The sequence below is a fragment of the Dipteris shenzhenensis genome, chromosome 24 (assembly GCF_047967505.1).
Source record: "Dipteris shenzhenensis isolate YYH24624 ecotype China chromosome 24, Dip_SZ_1.0, whole genome shotgun sequence".
Taxonomy (NCBI): domain Eukaryota; kingdom Viridiplantae; phylum Streptophyta; class Polypodiopsida; order Gleicheniales; family Dipteridaceae; genus Dipteris; species Dipteris shenzhenensis.
In genome coordinates, this window is record NC_141619.1 from 28262836 (window position 1) to 28276557 (window position 13722).

Sequence of the window (13722 nt, forward strand, 5' to 3'; positions counted from 1 at the left end):
TGGTTGGGCCTGACCATGATTCGTGGGCGGTGCCCATGGTGCTTTATTTTAGGGTGGTTATACATTGCCTAGTAGTGACAAGCTCCGTGGGTGGTGTGCCGTTACACACTCGACAGATAATACCAAATAAAGAAAGCTCCATTTATTATTATAGGTCAAGCCGAGGCAATAAGACTTTGGATTGGTTGATAGAAGTTTGAATCTTCCGGTTAGTAGTTTGCTAGATTTGTGGGTGAGGGAGATTGCTTGCCCACGCTCTTTGGGCGACCCTTTTTTTGCACGTCCGATTGTGTCGTGCCATGTGGTTGTTGCCATGCGAGCTTATGGCCGTGGTTGGGCATGGATGGGTGTGAGTGATGGTTCAGTCAGTAAGAGCGTGTTCACGAGGGAGCTCAGGTTTATAGGTTTACAATCAAGCTGTACTTGTGCGAGGACCTATTCAAGAGCTAACCAAGAGTAGGGGCTAAAGTCCTCCAAAACCGCCATGAGTGAACCGAGACTGAATTCCTGGTTTACAAAACCACCTGTGGTGAGGTGGTGTGAGCATGCGCTAAACACTCTGAGATTGGAATGTGACAGGAAGGCGGTAGGACCCTGTCGGAGTGAGTGTGATTCGAAGGCCGGGTTCTCCAATAAGTGCTGGAGAGGAGGGGGATTGGGTTGAGCAGGAGGCAATCGTTATTGTCCTTGAGAGCAAGCCAAACTTGTAAAGCGGAAGGGGATGTGTGGCCGGCCAAAAAGAAAAAGAAAAGAGGGTATCCTGGGCGAATACGAAACCCAACACAAACACAACACCACCATCATCTTCTGAGCACCACGAAGCAAAACCAGGAGGACGAGGAGGAGAACGAGCAGCAGCAGGAGGAGAAGACGGAGCAGCAGGAGGTGTAAAAGGAGGAGACGGAGGCGCAGCAGCAGCATCACAGGAGAGATTTTTGGCCTTGTGAGAGCGCTTTTGCTTGATTCGGTGCCAGGCATCCTTTCTTCCCCTTTTCAGGAGGAGGAAGAGGAACTTTCAGAGGATTTCGAGTCCATTTGATGTTTGTCAGGAAGCGAAGACGCCATCCACATCGACTTCGAAGATGAGCGATGGCGCGACTTTGATTTGGAGAGGGAGAGAGACAGAGCGCGCGCGCTCGCAAAGAGTGAGCAGTTACGCTTTTGTGCCATTTCGCTCTTGCTCCCACCTGATTCTCTGCTTTGCTCTTGTTTCTTCAAGTTGCTCTTCGTTTTAAAACTGCATGCCGCATTCCTGCATGCTCCGCATCACAGCAATTTGCTGCCTTTTCGGGCATCGCTCCTCTTGCCAATCTCGACCTCTGTCTCATTCCTCCTTACTCTGCTTCTTTCTGTGTCCTTTTAGGTCTTCCGCCCGATCCCTGTTCAAAAGCTAAACCCATGCCTCTTGTTTTGCTCTTGTAATCTTCCCAGACTTGTGCATCACTCGCTATTGATGATTTTGAGTTCTGCGGTTCTTAAAGGCGGGATTTTGTTTGCCTTTTTGTGATCACAGATCTCTCTAAATTACGGGATCCTTTCTGTTCTCACGTTGTTGCTCTTGTTTTTGACAGGAATTTTTACCGGGCAGCCTCGGTCAAAAGCAGGAGGCTTGTACGTGAGATTATGCATGCCTGCTGGCACATTGGCATTCCAGCGCACCGTTGTGTTGGGCTATTTTACGTGCTGCCATTATCCTGGCTTTTGGAATGGACGGTGGCGAGGCATGTTTCGCAACGTTGAATTTTAAGACGTGGTTCCTTGCAGGCTTAGTTAAGGGATTCTATCCACGAAACGTGGTCAGATATGCCTGGTGACGGCTATCTTCGAAAAATGGGGGGTTAGTCCTCTTTTTGCTCACAGATATTGAAGACTCCAACGGTGTTTAGATTGTATTCATCCGTCAGATATGGAGTCAAACTCGCAGTATGGGGGTTTCCCTCACGACTCTAGCTTCATTTCTCTTTCAATTGGGGGAGTTTGTCAAGGCAATAGTGCGGATGAGTTAACCAGGGATAGGGCGTTAAACATGAAATCACAATCGTGGGGTTGGATGGCGGGTAATGGCACCTACAATTCTGGTATGATCGTGCAGAATCAGTTAAGCTTCTTTGAATTTTCCAAGGACGGCAAGGGAAACAGAAGCGATCATCATCATGGAGCTTGTTCAGACGCTCCCCCTGAAGACAATCCGGGGTTGGTCTTAGGCTTGGGTTGCAGATCTGACCATTATGGTGGTGGAAACAGTGCAGGAAGTGGCACTTTGCTAGGCACGTTGCGCTTGGAAGGTGGACAGCAGGATTGTTTAACCACGGACCTAGGCTTGTGTCTTACCCGACCAGGTGGGTGTGAATTGACACAGGGTCGCTTCTCTTCAAAAGGAATGGCTTCGGGCATGACCTCTTTAGCAGGGGCTTCCTTGGATTCTGAATCTAAAGGGTATCGTTATGCCAGGCTTGACGTACCTAGAAATACAACTGTCCAACTCAAGAGTTTGCAAGCTTCATCTCGTGGTTTGAAGGATGGTGTTGACAGAATGAAAGGTTCCAGTGCTTTGGCTTCTGATTCAGGTGAAAACACTTGTGGAATGGATCTAGAACTAGGATTGTCTGGCAACTCTTTATCAGCAGACTCTGATTGCTTGTCAGGTATGCCCTTAGCTGGTAATAGTGGTGGGGATGCAGAGGATAGCAGGTTAGATGTGATGGCTACTAAGCACACCCCTTTGGTGGACGAAGGATCTACCTCTGGTAGGTGGATAAAGTCTGGAGGCTACATCGCTTCCCTGTTACATTATGGTCATGCTAGGGTGACTCAAACTAGTAATTTGAAACCTTCAATTCGGGTGCCAGAAGACACCGCAGAACCCGATCCTTTCATGAGCAGAACCCCTACTGTATCTGCCTCTGCTTGCGAGACTGGTTTTTCCAGCGAGACCTCAAAGATGACTGCTCCTGCTTCTAGTAAGGGAGCTTTGGCTGGTACTTTGGATCGGGCCTCGAAGACATGCAAGTTTAGAGGCTGTGGCAAGGGTGCAAGGGGTGCATCTGGGCTGTGTATCGCGCATGGTGGAGGTAGGCGCTGTCAGAGGCCCAATTGCAACAAGGGGGCTGAGGGTCGTACAATGTATTGCAAGGCTCACGGAGGGGGCCGTAGGTGTCAAAGTCTAGGGTGCATTAAAAGTGCTGAAGGGAAGACAGACTACTGCATTGGCCATGGTGGGGGCCGCAGATGCAATCATGAAGGTTGTAATAAAGCTGCTAGAGGCAGGTCGGGTTTGTGTATTAGACACGGTGGGGGCAAGAGGTGTCAAAAAGAGGGTTGTACCAAGAGTGCCGAGGGTTTCACAGGTCTCTGCATTTCACATGGGGGCGGTCGGCGCTGTCAGTACCCTGGTTGTGGAAAGGGTGCTCAAGGAAGCACGATGTTTTGCAAAGCTCATGGTGGAGGAAGAAGATGTGTGTTCGAAGGATGCACCAAAGGTGCGGAAGGAAGTACACCTTTGTGCAAGGCCCATGGTGGCGGCAAGAGATGCATGTTTGGAGGTGGCACCTGTACCAAGAGTGTTCATGGGGGTACTTTATTCTGTGTAGCTCATGGAGGTGGGAAGCGATGTGCGGTACCAGGTTGCTCAAAAAGTGCTAGAGGAAGGACTGATTACTGTGTAAGACATGGGGGTGGTAAGCGCTGCAAATTTGAGAATTGCAGTAGGAGTGCACAGGGTAGTACAGATTTTTGCAAAGCTCATGGGGGAGGAAAGAGATGCTCCTGGTGCCAAGAAGGATCTATATACAGTGGAGGTCTCCTAGCTGACAAAGCAATGGATCATCTCAAGGGACCCTGTGACAGGTTTGCAAGAGGAAAAACGGGCCTTTGTGCTGCACACAGTGCCCTTTTGCAGCAGCTTGGAGTATCCTGGGATGGCATGCCAGGTTCATCATATTCCAAGGGCGCAACACCTGACCTGTTGCACGAGCCAGTACCAATGTCTCTCTACAATGATCAATATCCGCAGTCCCAATCTGATTTGAGTGAGGAATCTTCTCATTTTGCTCCAGGTGATGATTATGACGAGCAGCCCTCACATAGTGCGGAGGCTCAGTTTGCGAGGGCCAGCCTTGAGGGATCTTGGAGTGGCGGACATTACCATGTGGAAAGTGAGTCTCCTTGTTTGAGAGGATCCAAAGCCAACATAGCATCCAGAAGAGATGTTGCTCTGGATGTGGCTTCACAGGACATACCTTTCAATGGAAGTGACAAACGTGTTCCTTTTGCACATGTTGGACCTTCACCATGTTGGTTCTCCTTCCCTCAACAGTCTCTTCATAACAGAATTGTGCCTGCTGGCAACATGACTGATAATACTGCTGCCAGTCGCGCTCTCTTTACTAATCCATATGAGAGCTTTGATAGCAGAGCCTCACCACCAGAGCCTGCTTCGTTTTTCTCAACTCAAGTAGTGCAACACCTTCAGGATGCTTACCCAGATTCTGCATCAGTTGGTGTCTCCAACACATTCTCCTTGTCTGTTCCTGAGGAAAGGGTTCATGGGGGAGGCCTTATGGCTCTTCTCGTTGCAAGGGAGGCTGCTAAGGATACTCAATAGGAACATTAATCTGTGACAAATTGTCTTGGAAAGGATGGACGTGGAGATAAAAATTTGCTTCAGACTCAAAGCTCTCTTATAATCTGTGGGAAGGATATACATGTTGCAGCCAGGTTCTCTGGGTTCACAGGGCTCATTCAAGAGCTTGCCAGTGGCATTTTACAAGGCAAATGTTTGCTTGCCTTGCATGTGAGTATCTTTGTGTACAGCTCCACTCTACGGGTCATCGTTGTAGATATTCTGCATGTAAGTATGAGCCATTGTAAATAATTAATTCATTCTCAATTTATAGTGAAGAATTTGAGTTACTCATATTTCAGCTCCTTTTTAGTAAGGTAATGAGCAAGCCTACAGAGTTAAGTGATTTTTTTGCCTTACAGATGTGATTCTCAAAATGGCACAACATACTGAGCTTTCCTTCTGACTGTGCGTATGCTAGCTTGATGATGAGGCCATTCCTTTGTCATTGCATTAGATGACATGCATTTGTCCACCTTTTTTAAGGAAGCGACAAAAGTTTTACAGTGTAATTTTTTAGATGGCTTAACCAGGTTTGATTGAGATGAAACTTTGCACGGAGGAGGATCAATGGATCTTTCATGCATTGACACCCCTAGCATAAATTTTCATTCTTATTAAGATGTACTTTTAAAGTATTTTTAAATACCCTAAGTGTCAATCTAACCATCTATATAACTCTCTTTATAATTCTCAATATGGCCCCATTCAATGGTGATTTCCTAAATGGATAACTTGACCTATGCAACATCATGATGACTTTATTTATTATTTCTTTTCTTTGATTTTGGCAAACAAATTGCGTCCTACTCCATGCTCCCCTCCTTTTCATCTAGCATGGCATCCTCGCCCTCCTACCCACACTAAAGCTTAGGCAAAGACACTCAAGATTGGACTCTTGCAGTCCAAAGTTCGCAAGAAGTAAATTTGTGACATCATCATCCTCTATTTTCTTTTTGTATCTTGTTTGTCTTACCCTTTAATGTTAAATTCATGTTTACAAAAGCATGTGACATGCTGAGCACCCCTAATGAATTTAAGTATGCTGGTATCATTGCTTTCCTCCAAAGGTTGTAGGATATAGGTGAAAATTTTAGAAATTTCTTCTTCAATGTAAGAAATTCTTGAATCTTAAACTCAAATTTTAGTTCATGCAAGTATACACATTATATGAGAGTTTCTAAAATACATATCTTTTGTGTCTTTGATGTGTACACATGTGAGGATGACCTTCACATTGGCAAACAATCGTTGGTAGGCATGGACAACAATACGGTGAGCACTGGTGTATGAGTTGGAGGGGGCACCTTCCTTTGTTTAGGCCTCATTTAGCCAGATGATGAGGGTGATCACTTTGGTGTGGGCTCAAATGAAGGGGGTGATGATGACAACTTCAACAATGAGTAGCAAGGATGATATGCTACTCGGTGGAGCCTTTTTGGGGTTGAGTAGCATGTACTATTGTGGTCAATTTTGGTTGAAAACTAAATTAGTTAGATCATCAATCGGAAGCCCACAAGTTGGTGACACATGGTTTGGGTGCTTGTGGTTTGGAAACATAGTTTTGTAAAACCATGGATTGGCGTAACCCAATTGACTTGTTTACATCCTAACTAGTGGTTAACCTTATCCAACTATGTCCAAACTAGTAGTTAGCTCTCATCCATGGTCACTATTGTGGTTAGCTTTAGTGTCGCATGCACTTACAACACCTTGCCTGATTGTGCCAGATTCCTATCTCTATATCTGCAACATATTTTCAGCACATTTCATCTTTGGCTCAGAGCCTTGCTAATTATCTTTTTGGATTGAACGACAATCTCTTGTCATGCAACATTCTTATCCACATTTCTAGCATATTATCTTTGGATTTTGTTAATTTGGCTTCCTTGTACTGAAATAGTTTCTGTTTTACTAGTTAACATGGCCTTGATGTTGAGGATACGACTTGCACTATGTGCATAATAGTGGCAATGTATATGCCAAGAGGCAAAGTGTACACAAAGAGTAGTAGAATACGGAATGTGCTATAATATAAGGCACTACGTGAAGTCCCTAATAGGGTTCTAAGTAAGGTTATGCATATAACTTTGTATCTTATATATTTGCAATAGAGAAGTGCGCATATTGTATAGAATTGTGGTGGTTACCTCTCTTTTCCTCTATCTTCTCCTCTTCAACTTCACCACTTCTCTCAACATGCTTCCAAGCTCTTGGATTAGCTCTTGTCCCTGCACCCCTCCATAATTGAGGTTAATTTGCTATTTTACCAAGCCATAGATGCTTCTGGAGTGTGTCTAGCCATAGGTGATCTTTTAATCCTCCTTTTTTGAAAATTCTAGACTTTGTAGCTACTCAAACAAAGTTTTTAGCTCAAATATGCTTTTTGAAGGTTTTTGGGAGAGTAAACCAATATCGACCAATTTGGTGAGTCCTTATATAAGTTTTTTCAATCTAAGTTTTACTATGTCGATCCCCCTTCCTATGTCAATTATGATGCTAGTTCTATGCATTTCCAAGGTTTGAGAGGGGGTAGGACATGCCTTGCTATCTTTGGTAGGTCTAGAAAAATCGAACTCACGTGGAATTTAGAAACAAAGTAGTAAGACAAAACTAGAGTACTAAACATTTGAGAACTTGAAAGAGACCTTCATGCATCTAACTACCTAAAAGATTCCAACACTAGAAAACTCTTAGAGATCCAAAAGACACAAGGCATACACTACACATGCTAAGGTAGAATAATAGAATGGCCATGTGAGCACATGTCTAGAGGCACCTTGAAATGAACTCATTGCTATGATTTAGTTCATTGAGTGTGTCCTCTTTCTCATGGCATTGGGATTACAAAATCATGAGGTAAAACTTAGTAAGCATAGGGGAATTGAACAATACAAATAAACTTATGAGATATTGTGTCATCAATTGTACATTATTGAAGGACTAGTCATCAATTACTAATCTCATTTGTAACATTTCAATTATGCCAATATTGGGTCATCACTATTTCAGTCTATAGTGGGGTGGATCTTTTTGTCCTCACCTAGGAGACGTTGAGATGATCTTCAATCTTTTCAAAATGTCCTCATCACATAAGATAAAGGCTTGTTGTAGTAAACATTGTGGTTCCCTCCTCTATATGGATTTCAGACATAGCCTAGTCCAGATCAACTTGTGTGTTGACTTAGTCAATCTTGAATCTTTTCAAAATTTCCTCATCACATAAGATAAAGGCATGTTGTAGCAGTTAACATTATGGATCCCTCCACCTATGCATTTTGGGTGTAACCTAATTCATATCATCTTGTGTTCTGATCTAGTCAATCTGGGCTTAGCATCCATGATTTGTAAAATAACATAGAAAATAGATTCTTCACTTCATTGATGTCATATGTGACATGTTAGATATCCATGATCATGGATGGGCATATAGTAAGGGTCTTGAGAGGGAAGGGACACCCTCATTATGGTATGTGCAGTTGCCTAGCTACCCTCATTGAATTGCACAATAACCTTTCCAATTGAGTTTACACTCTAAATGGTATCCATGATGGCCATCTATGCATGGTTTGTCTAGCATCCATGTTCCCTCTACCATCATAATGGCAACCTTGGGGTAAACATCTGATACAAGCCATGGTGTATGCAGCCTTGTTTGTGCCTCTCGAGTTGCTACACATCTCTTAAGAAAAAATAACTTCATGGAGGCAATCCTTACTTTGCCATTTTCAGGCATACCATGGTCATGGCAACTATGGCTTAAACTAGACCATAACTATTGGTTTATTCACAGGGCCAAAGGAGATCCAAGAGGTTTGGAATGCTAATTTTGGATTTTGATGGATCCCAAGGGGGAGACAGCGAGGTACTTGGGCTGCCAAGTTGGCATTGACAATTCAGTAGAAAAATAGTTCAACCCAGTCATAGAGAGAGTTCGACGCAAGCTCTTCTATGGGAGCTCAGCCAAACCCTCAATAGCAGGTAGAGCGTTAGTGGTTAACGAGGTCCTTCTTGCCATAGCTTGGTACATCACCTCTTGCTACTGTTTCCATCATCGTAGTTGCATAGGGCAGCTATGACGCTTAATGTAGAACTTTTTGTGCGTCGGATTGGATGGGACGCGTAACACTAGAGCCAAGGTGGCTTGGCAAACAATGATTATGCCACAGTGCAAGATGGATTGGGAATCATTGACGATTGAGAGATGCAATGCAAAGTCCTGCTAGGCAAGGTGGTGGTGAGAGGCCTCACCCCAGGAGTAGAACCCTAGAAGAAGCTCCTTCAGTGAGGGCTTCTTGGGAGCACTACTGGCATAGAAGGTCGGTCTTACAAGTGGATTTTTTACGAGGATCCCTTGATAGGGAAGGACTCTCCATTGATGAGGAGTCTCTAAAGAGTGTGATAGATATTAGCGAGAGAACTGATCCAGGCCAACCGATCATGCGAGGAGGAGTTTGAGAGGCAATCGCTCATATGGCACCCGAAGGTCAGGGATTCAGAGGGACGCATGCTCAATCAGCAGACTCACATTGGATGGGCACATTGGGACTGTGGACCACCAGGAAGGGATTGGAGGCAACGTCCCAAAGAGGGAGAGGCCAGAATGCATGCCGTCTCTCATCTTCGAGGGGCTGGTACTCGAATGGTGGAGATTGAGGCACCGATCCCCTATTCGAGGTGGGAGGGGTTATGGATTCTTTGGACCCCACACTGTTGGTCAGGATAGTTCTCATGGAGGGGGGTAGTTCTCTCTTTTGAGAGTCTCTTGGATCGCTATTGTCGGTTTTACAAGGTGGGACATTGCAAGTAGATACCGAGATGGATGAGGAGACAAAGGCATCCCTGGAGGGTTTGGAGTGGCAAAGGGTTAGGATAGTGGGCTGCTTGGGCAAGACTTGGTACATCGGCACCACCATAGTCTTATCGACCTCAAAGGGATCAGGGTGGTGCGGCTTTAGGAGGGTAGACCCCTTTGTGATAGTGGGATCCTAGAGAATGGTTTTGGCCAACTTGTGTAAGGTAGTCGGATAGGGTAGAGGAGGCCTCCTTCTTTTCTTACACGACTCGCATTGGGTGCCGCTTACAACTCAACGCAACAGTGTGGACCCCCTCAAGGGGATGACATTATATAAAGAAGGATGTCCCGAGGGAGGTTATTTCCCAATTCTGACCTCACCTTTGGATGAGCTTGCACCCACGCAAGATTTCCTACTTTTCTTGGCTGATGGATCATGGGGGGCTGCCCATTGGCCCCTGGTTCGAGCAATGTGGGTAGATGGCAAATGTATCTATTGCACAAAAGGACTTTTGGAGATGATCCCTCAGTGCCTCTAGGGATGCTTGGTCGCACAACGAATATGGTTGGCTTCCCTCAAGATTGTGGCTAGTACATAAATGATGATGAGGGATTTTAGATGGCAGCCTGGCTCATAGAGGGAGGACACATTTTCTCAGTTGATCTAGTCTCACTACCATACAAGATATATGGACAACAAGTCTCCTGGATAGACATCTACGATGCATCTCTACCCTCTTAGTCACATTCATTGACTCTACCAGAGGATAGCGTTTGGGAGACAGTGTCTAGCATTATTTCTTAGAACATTTGGGCCGTTTGGTGCAGTCAGAGGCCAGTGGTCCCCCAGCGGCTACCTTAGTTGCCACTTGGCAAGACATTATTTTTACTTTGCATGCCATTTGGGAGCATAGTACTCCAAGTTCAAGAGCGATCGTTGAAAGGAGGGAGCATTTCTACAAGGCTTGGCCTATAGAAATCTTTTACACCCTTTTCGTGAGGGGTATTCGCTGGACTTATAGACCACCACCGTGGTTACTAGCTCCTATTTTGTAATCTCTTTAGGCAGTGAGCCGGAGATCTAGAAACAAGTAGGCTGTTCTATACCTAGCAATCTACTTCTTTTGAATTTACCATCTAAAGCTCCTTTTGAAACCTATTTTGTATAGTGTTTTTAAACATTCATTGAAGTTTCTTTTCTCTCGAATAAAAATCAAAAAAATTGGATGAGTTACTTCCTTCATCAATGATTTTGGGTTTGGTTGTTGTTCATGTTCACTACTAAGAATAACTATTGTGTCATACACGTTGACCATATTGCATCATCAAACTTTGAATCAATCTTTATGATATTTCCTTTAGAAAATACTAATCTCTATGAGATGCTCTATGATAGGTTTTGCTTCTTCCATTCTCATCCTTGTCAATTAAAGCCAAAATGGACCTTTTATTGAATCATAGAGCTAAAATGGTGTAATGAACCCATCATTTTGAATTGACCCTTGTGTTGAAATTTCTATTGAGACAAGAAAGTTCTTGACATTGTATTTATACGTTTGGTGATTGTTCCCATCAACAAATGATATCTTTAGAACTCTCATGTCCATTCTTATGCAGTTTTGCGACTAATAAAACTTAGTTATATTTTTCTAAACCTGACCTTCTATTGAAAGATTGACTTAAAATGGTGTGACTTGATCTGGAAAAATTATCGCCACAAAGGTCTCAACTCAACATTTTGAATTGACCCTTGTGTTGGCTATGAGAATAGCAAATTTTATATTATAGAGTGCATCAAATCGTAACAATGCTTGAGCTATTAAAGGATAACATTCAAAAATATTCTTGAAGAAGAGACATATAATTCTCAAAATCTATCTTTAAAATTTGGCAGTGATTTTGAAATTTGGACTTTAGACTAGTTAAATTCAAAATTATCAAATATGGTTAGATTCACAATGATCAAATGTGGATTCCATTGTGATGAAATGTTCACATTGTTCAAAACCACCTCAGGTGGATGATGATGAGGTAATTTGGCAGCAATTTTGAAATTTGGACTTCAGACTAGTTAAATTCAAAATTATCAAATATGGTTAAATTCACAATGATCAAATGTGGATTCCATAGTGATGAAATGTTCACATTGTTCAAAACCACCTCAGGTGGATGATGATGAGGTAATAAACTAACTTGACCTCCTTGGGCCTTGTTTTGGTTTAATTGAAATTAACTTATTTGAGCTAGCTTAGGTTAAGTTGGGATAGCTTAATTTCTCTAGTAGGTATGTATAGTTATTACATCCTTAACTAACCATGGGTTGCCAAAGGATGTAGGGGAGACCCTAAGAGGCAAGGTTGTTAGCTTAGGGTGGAAGGCCCTAGGGCTAAGGTTAATAAATACAATTCGAATTAGAGGTCTAGCAAAAAGCATTCATGAAATATTTAGACATGACCTAGGGTATATATTAGCAAGAGGTCTTAGGGACATGGCATTCATTGATCACTACTTGGGTTGTCGATGTTGTGGCATTAATTTGATGCCTCCATTATGGAGGGGATGTTTGTGGTATGGGACACGGGTGTCTACAAGGCTAGGGCCAACAGGCCATAGATCTAACTTGTGACCTCTATATCCTCAGGGGTGATTTAGATGAGCTATATAATTGGATGGTGAGTTTAGATGGTGGTTCTTGTAGTTTTGTTGCTAGTCTTTGGTTTTATGAAGATTATTGAAGTAGCTTACTCAATGAGGGATTCATCTTAGTGGGATCAAAGAAGGTCTTCACCAAGCAAAATAAAGTAGAACATGAAATCACTATATCTCTATTTTTTTAGGTTGTTTAAAGTTATTACTTCTTACTTTGATTGATTTTGAAAGAGTTTCTTTCTTGTTTTCTTGTTCTCCATGTCGATCTAAGATCTCAAAGCCTTAGGAAGGAAGGAGTATTTAAAATGTAAGCCACGATTTTCATGAATAGTCTCGTCCCTTTGTGGGATGTGCGGGACTATGCATGGGGTTAAAAAGTAGGCTCAAAGGATGATTGGAGAGCAAACCATAGCAAACTCTTTTGACATACTTTGGTAGAGAGCAAACCATAGCAACTTTTGAAATACTAGATACAATATGTTTCATAGGAAAATACTTTAGGAGACTTGATTGCATGCTTGGCTTGACAGCAAGCTGCTCAAAGTAGTTGTGCAAATTTTAGGGTAGCTTAGATTATGGGGCTACAAACAATTTGCATGCATTCAATAATAACAAAGAGAGAAAAGCTAGTTGAAAATTGTCATCCATCTAATATGCACGATACTCTATTACACATAATTTCTTTTTAGAGCACAGCACAAATTTAAATTAGAAATTTAGATCTTGTGTGTGTTATAGGGTAGGGTTAGTACTTTGGATGGCTATTAGGCACAGTTTCAGCCCCTTATAAGAAAATTTTGATAAGGCTGAGTGTTGATTTACATGTTTTTTTGGGTCAAAAAAATCTACACTACTAGCCAATCATGCTTAATAGGCTAGTTAGAGTAGCCTAGCACACAAAGCCACAAATGCTCAATGTTGGATATGGCTAGCCCCCTTGGTGTACCCCCTTGTGTTGTTTGAATAAAAGATGGGAAAAAGAATGAAGGGCACCCTTGGCGCTTGCAACACGTGTACAGTTCAGCATTGGACTAATCCCATATGCAATTAAGAATGAGTATGGGCCTTGGATATAATGGCGCGTTGAGGACCCTCTCTCTCATCCCATCGGTTTTTTGGGTGAGAAAGAGGGCTTGGCATGGCGAGCGTGTGACATAGAGAAAGACTCTTGGATGAGAGTGTTCGATGATCTTACCACTAACATTATAAAACATAGAATTGAGATGCAAAGAACATTATGAACCAACCAAAGACATTGATATAGAGATAATAGAGGATCTCTTTTTAAATTCAACAACAACAATTTAAAAACCACTTTGATGAAACAAATTGGAAAGCACTTTGTAGCTTTGAATGATTAGATTCATGCATGGTTATTACATGACTCTGCCACCAATGAGACTTAGTTATACATATAGGAATTGGGTAAAGGAACCTGTTCAAAAGTGTTCACACAAGACCAAATACTATACCTAAGAGCAAAGTCCTAAACAAGAATCTTACAGATTCTTGGAATTTCTTTTAATCCAAAGAGATATTCTCCCAATGTTCTAGGAATGAAGAGAGAAGATTTAGCAGACTTGAAATTAATCTCACCATAGACAAGATCCTAAGAAATAGTTGTATATCCCTGTCCTAGGTGGATAACAGTATTCAA

The 13722-nt window shown here is 42.8% G+C and overlaps 1 protein-coding gene across 2 annotated transcripts; it reads left to right on the forward strand.

Annotated features, from left to right (window-relative positions):
• The first annotated feature begins 795 nt into the window (after positions 1 to 795).
• LOC147886448 (uncharacterized) lies at positions 796 to 4902 on the forward strand. 2 transcript variants are annotated; one of them, XM_087395361.1, is made up of 2 exons: positions 796 to 1152; positions 1572 to 4902. In XM_087395361.1, the coding sequence occupies exon 2, from the start codon at positions 1907 to 1909 to the stop codon at positions 4601 to 4603; it is 2697 nt and encodes an 898-aa protein (XP_087251487.1). In that variant the 5' UTR covers positions 796 to 1152; positions 1572 to 1906; the 3' UTR covers positions 4604 to 4902. The 2 variants fall into 2 exon arrangements, with proteins under 2 accessions (XP_087251487.1, XP_087251488.1); XM_087395362.1 differs by lacking the exon at positions 796 to 1152 and adding an exon at positions 1174 to 1407.
• The last annotated feature ends 8820 nt before the right edge of the window (positions 4903 to 13722 follow it).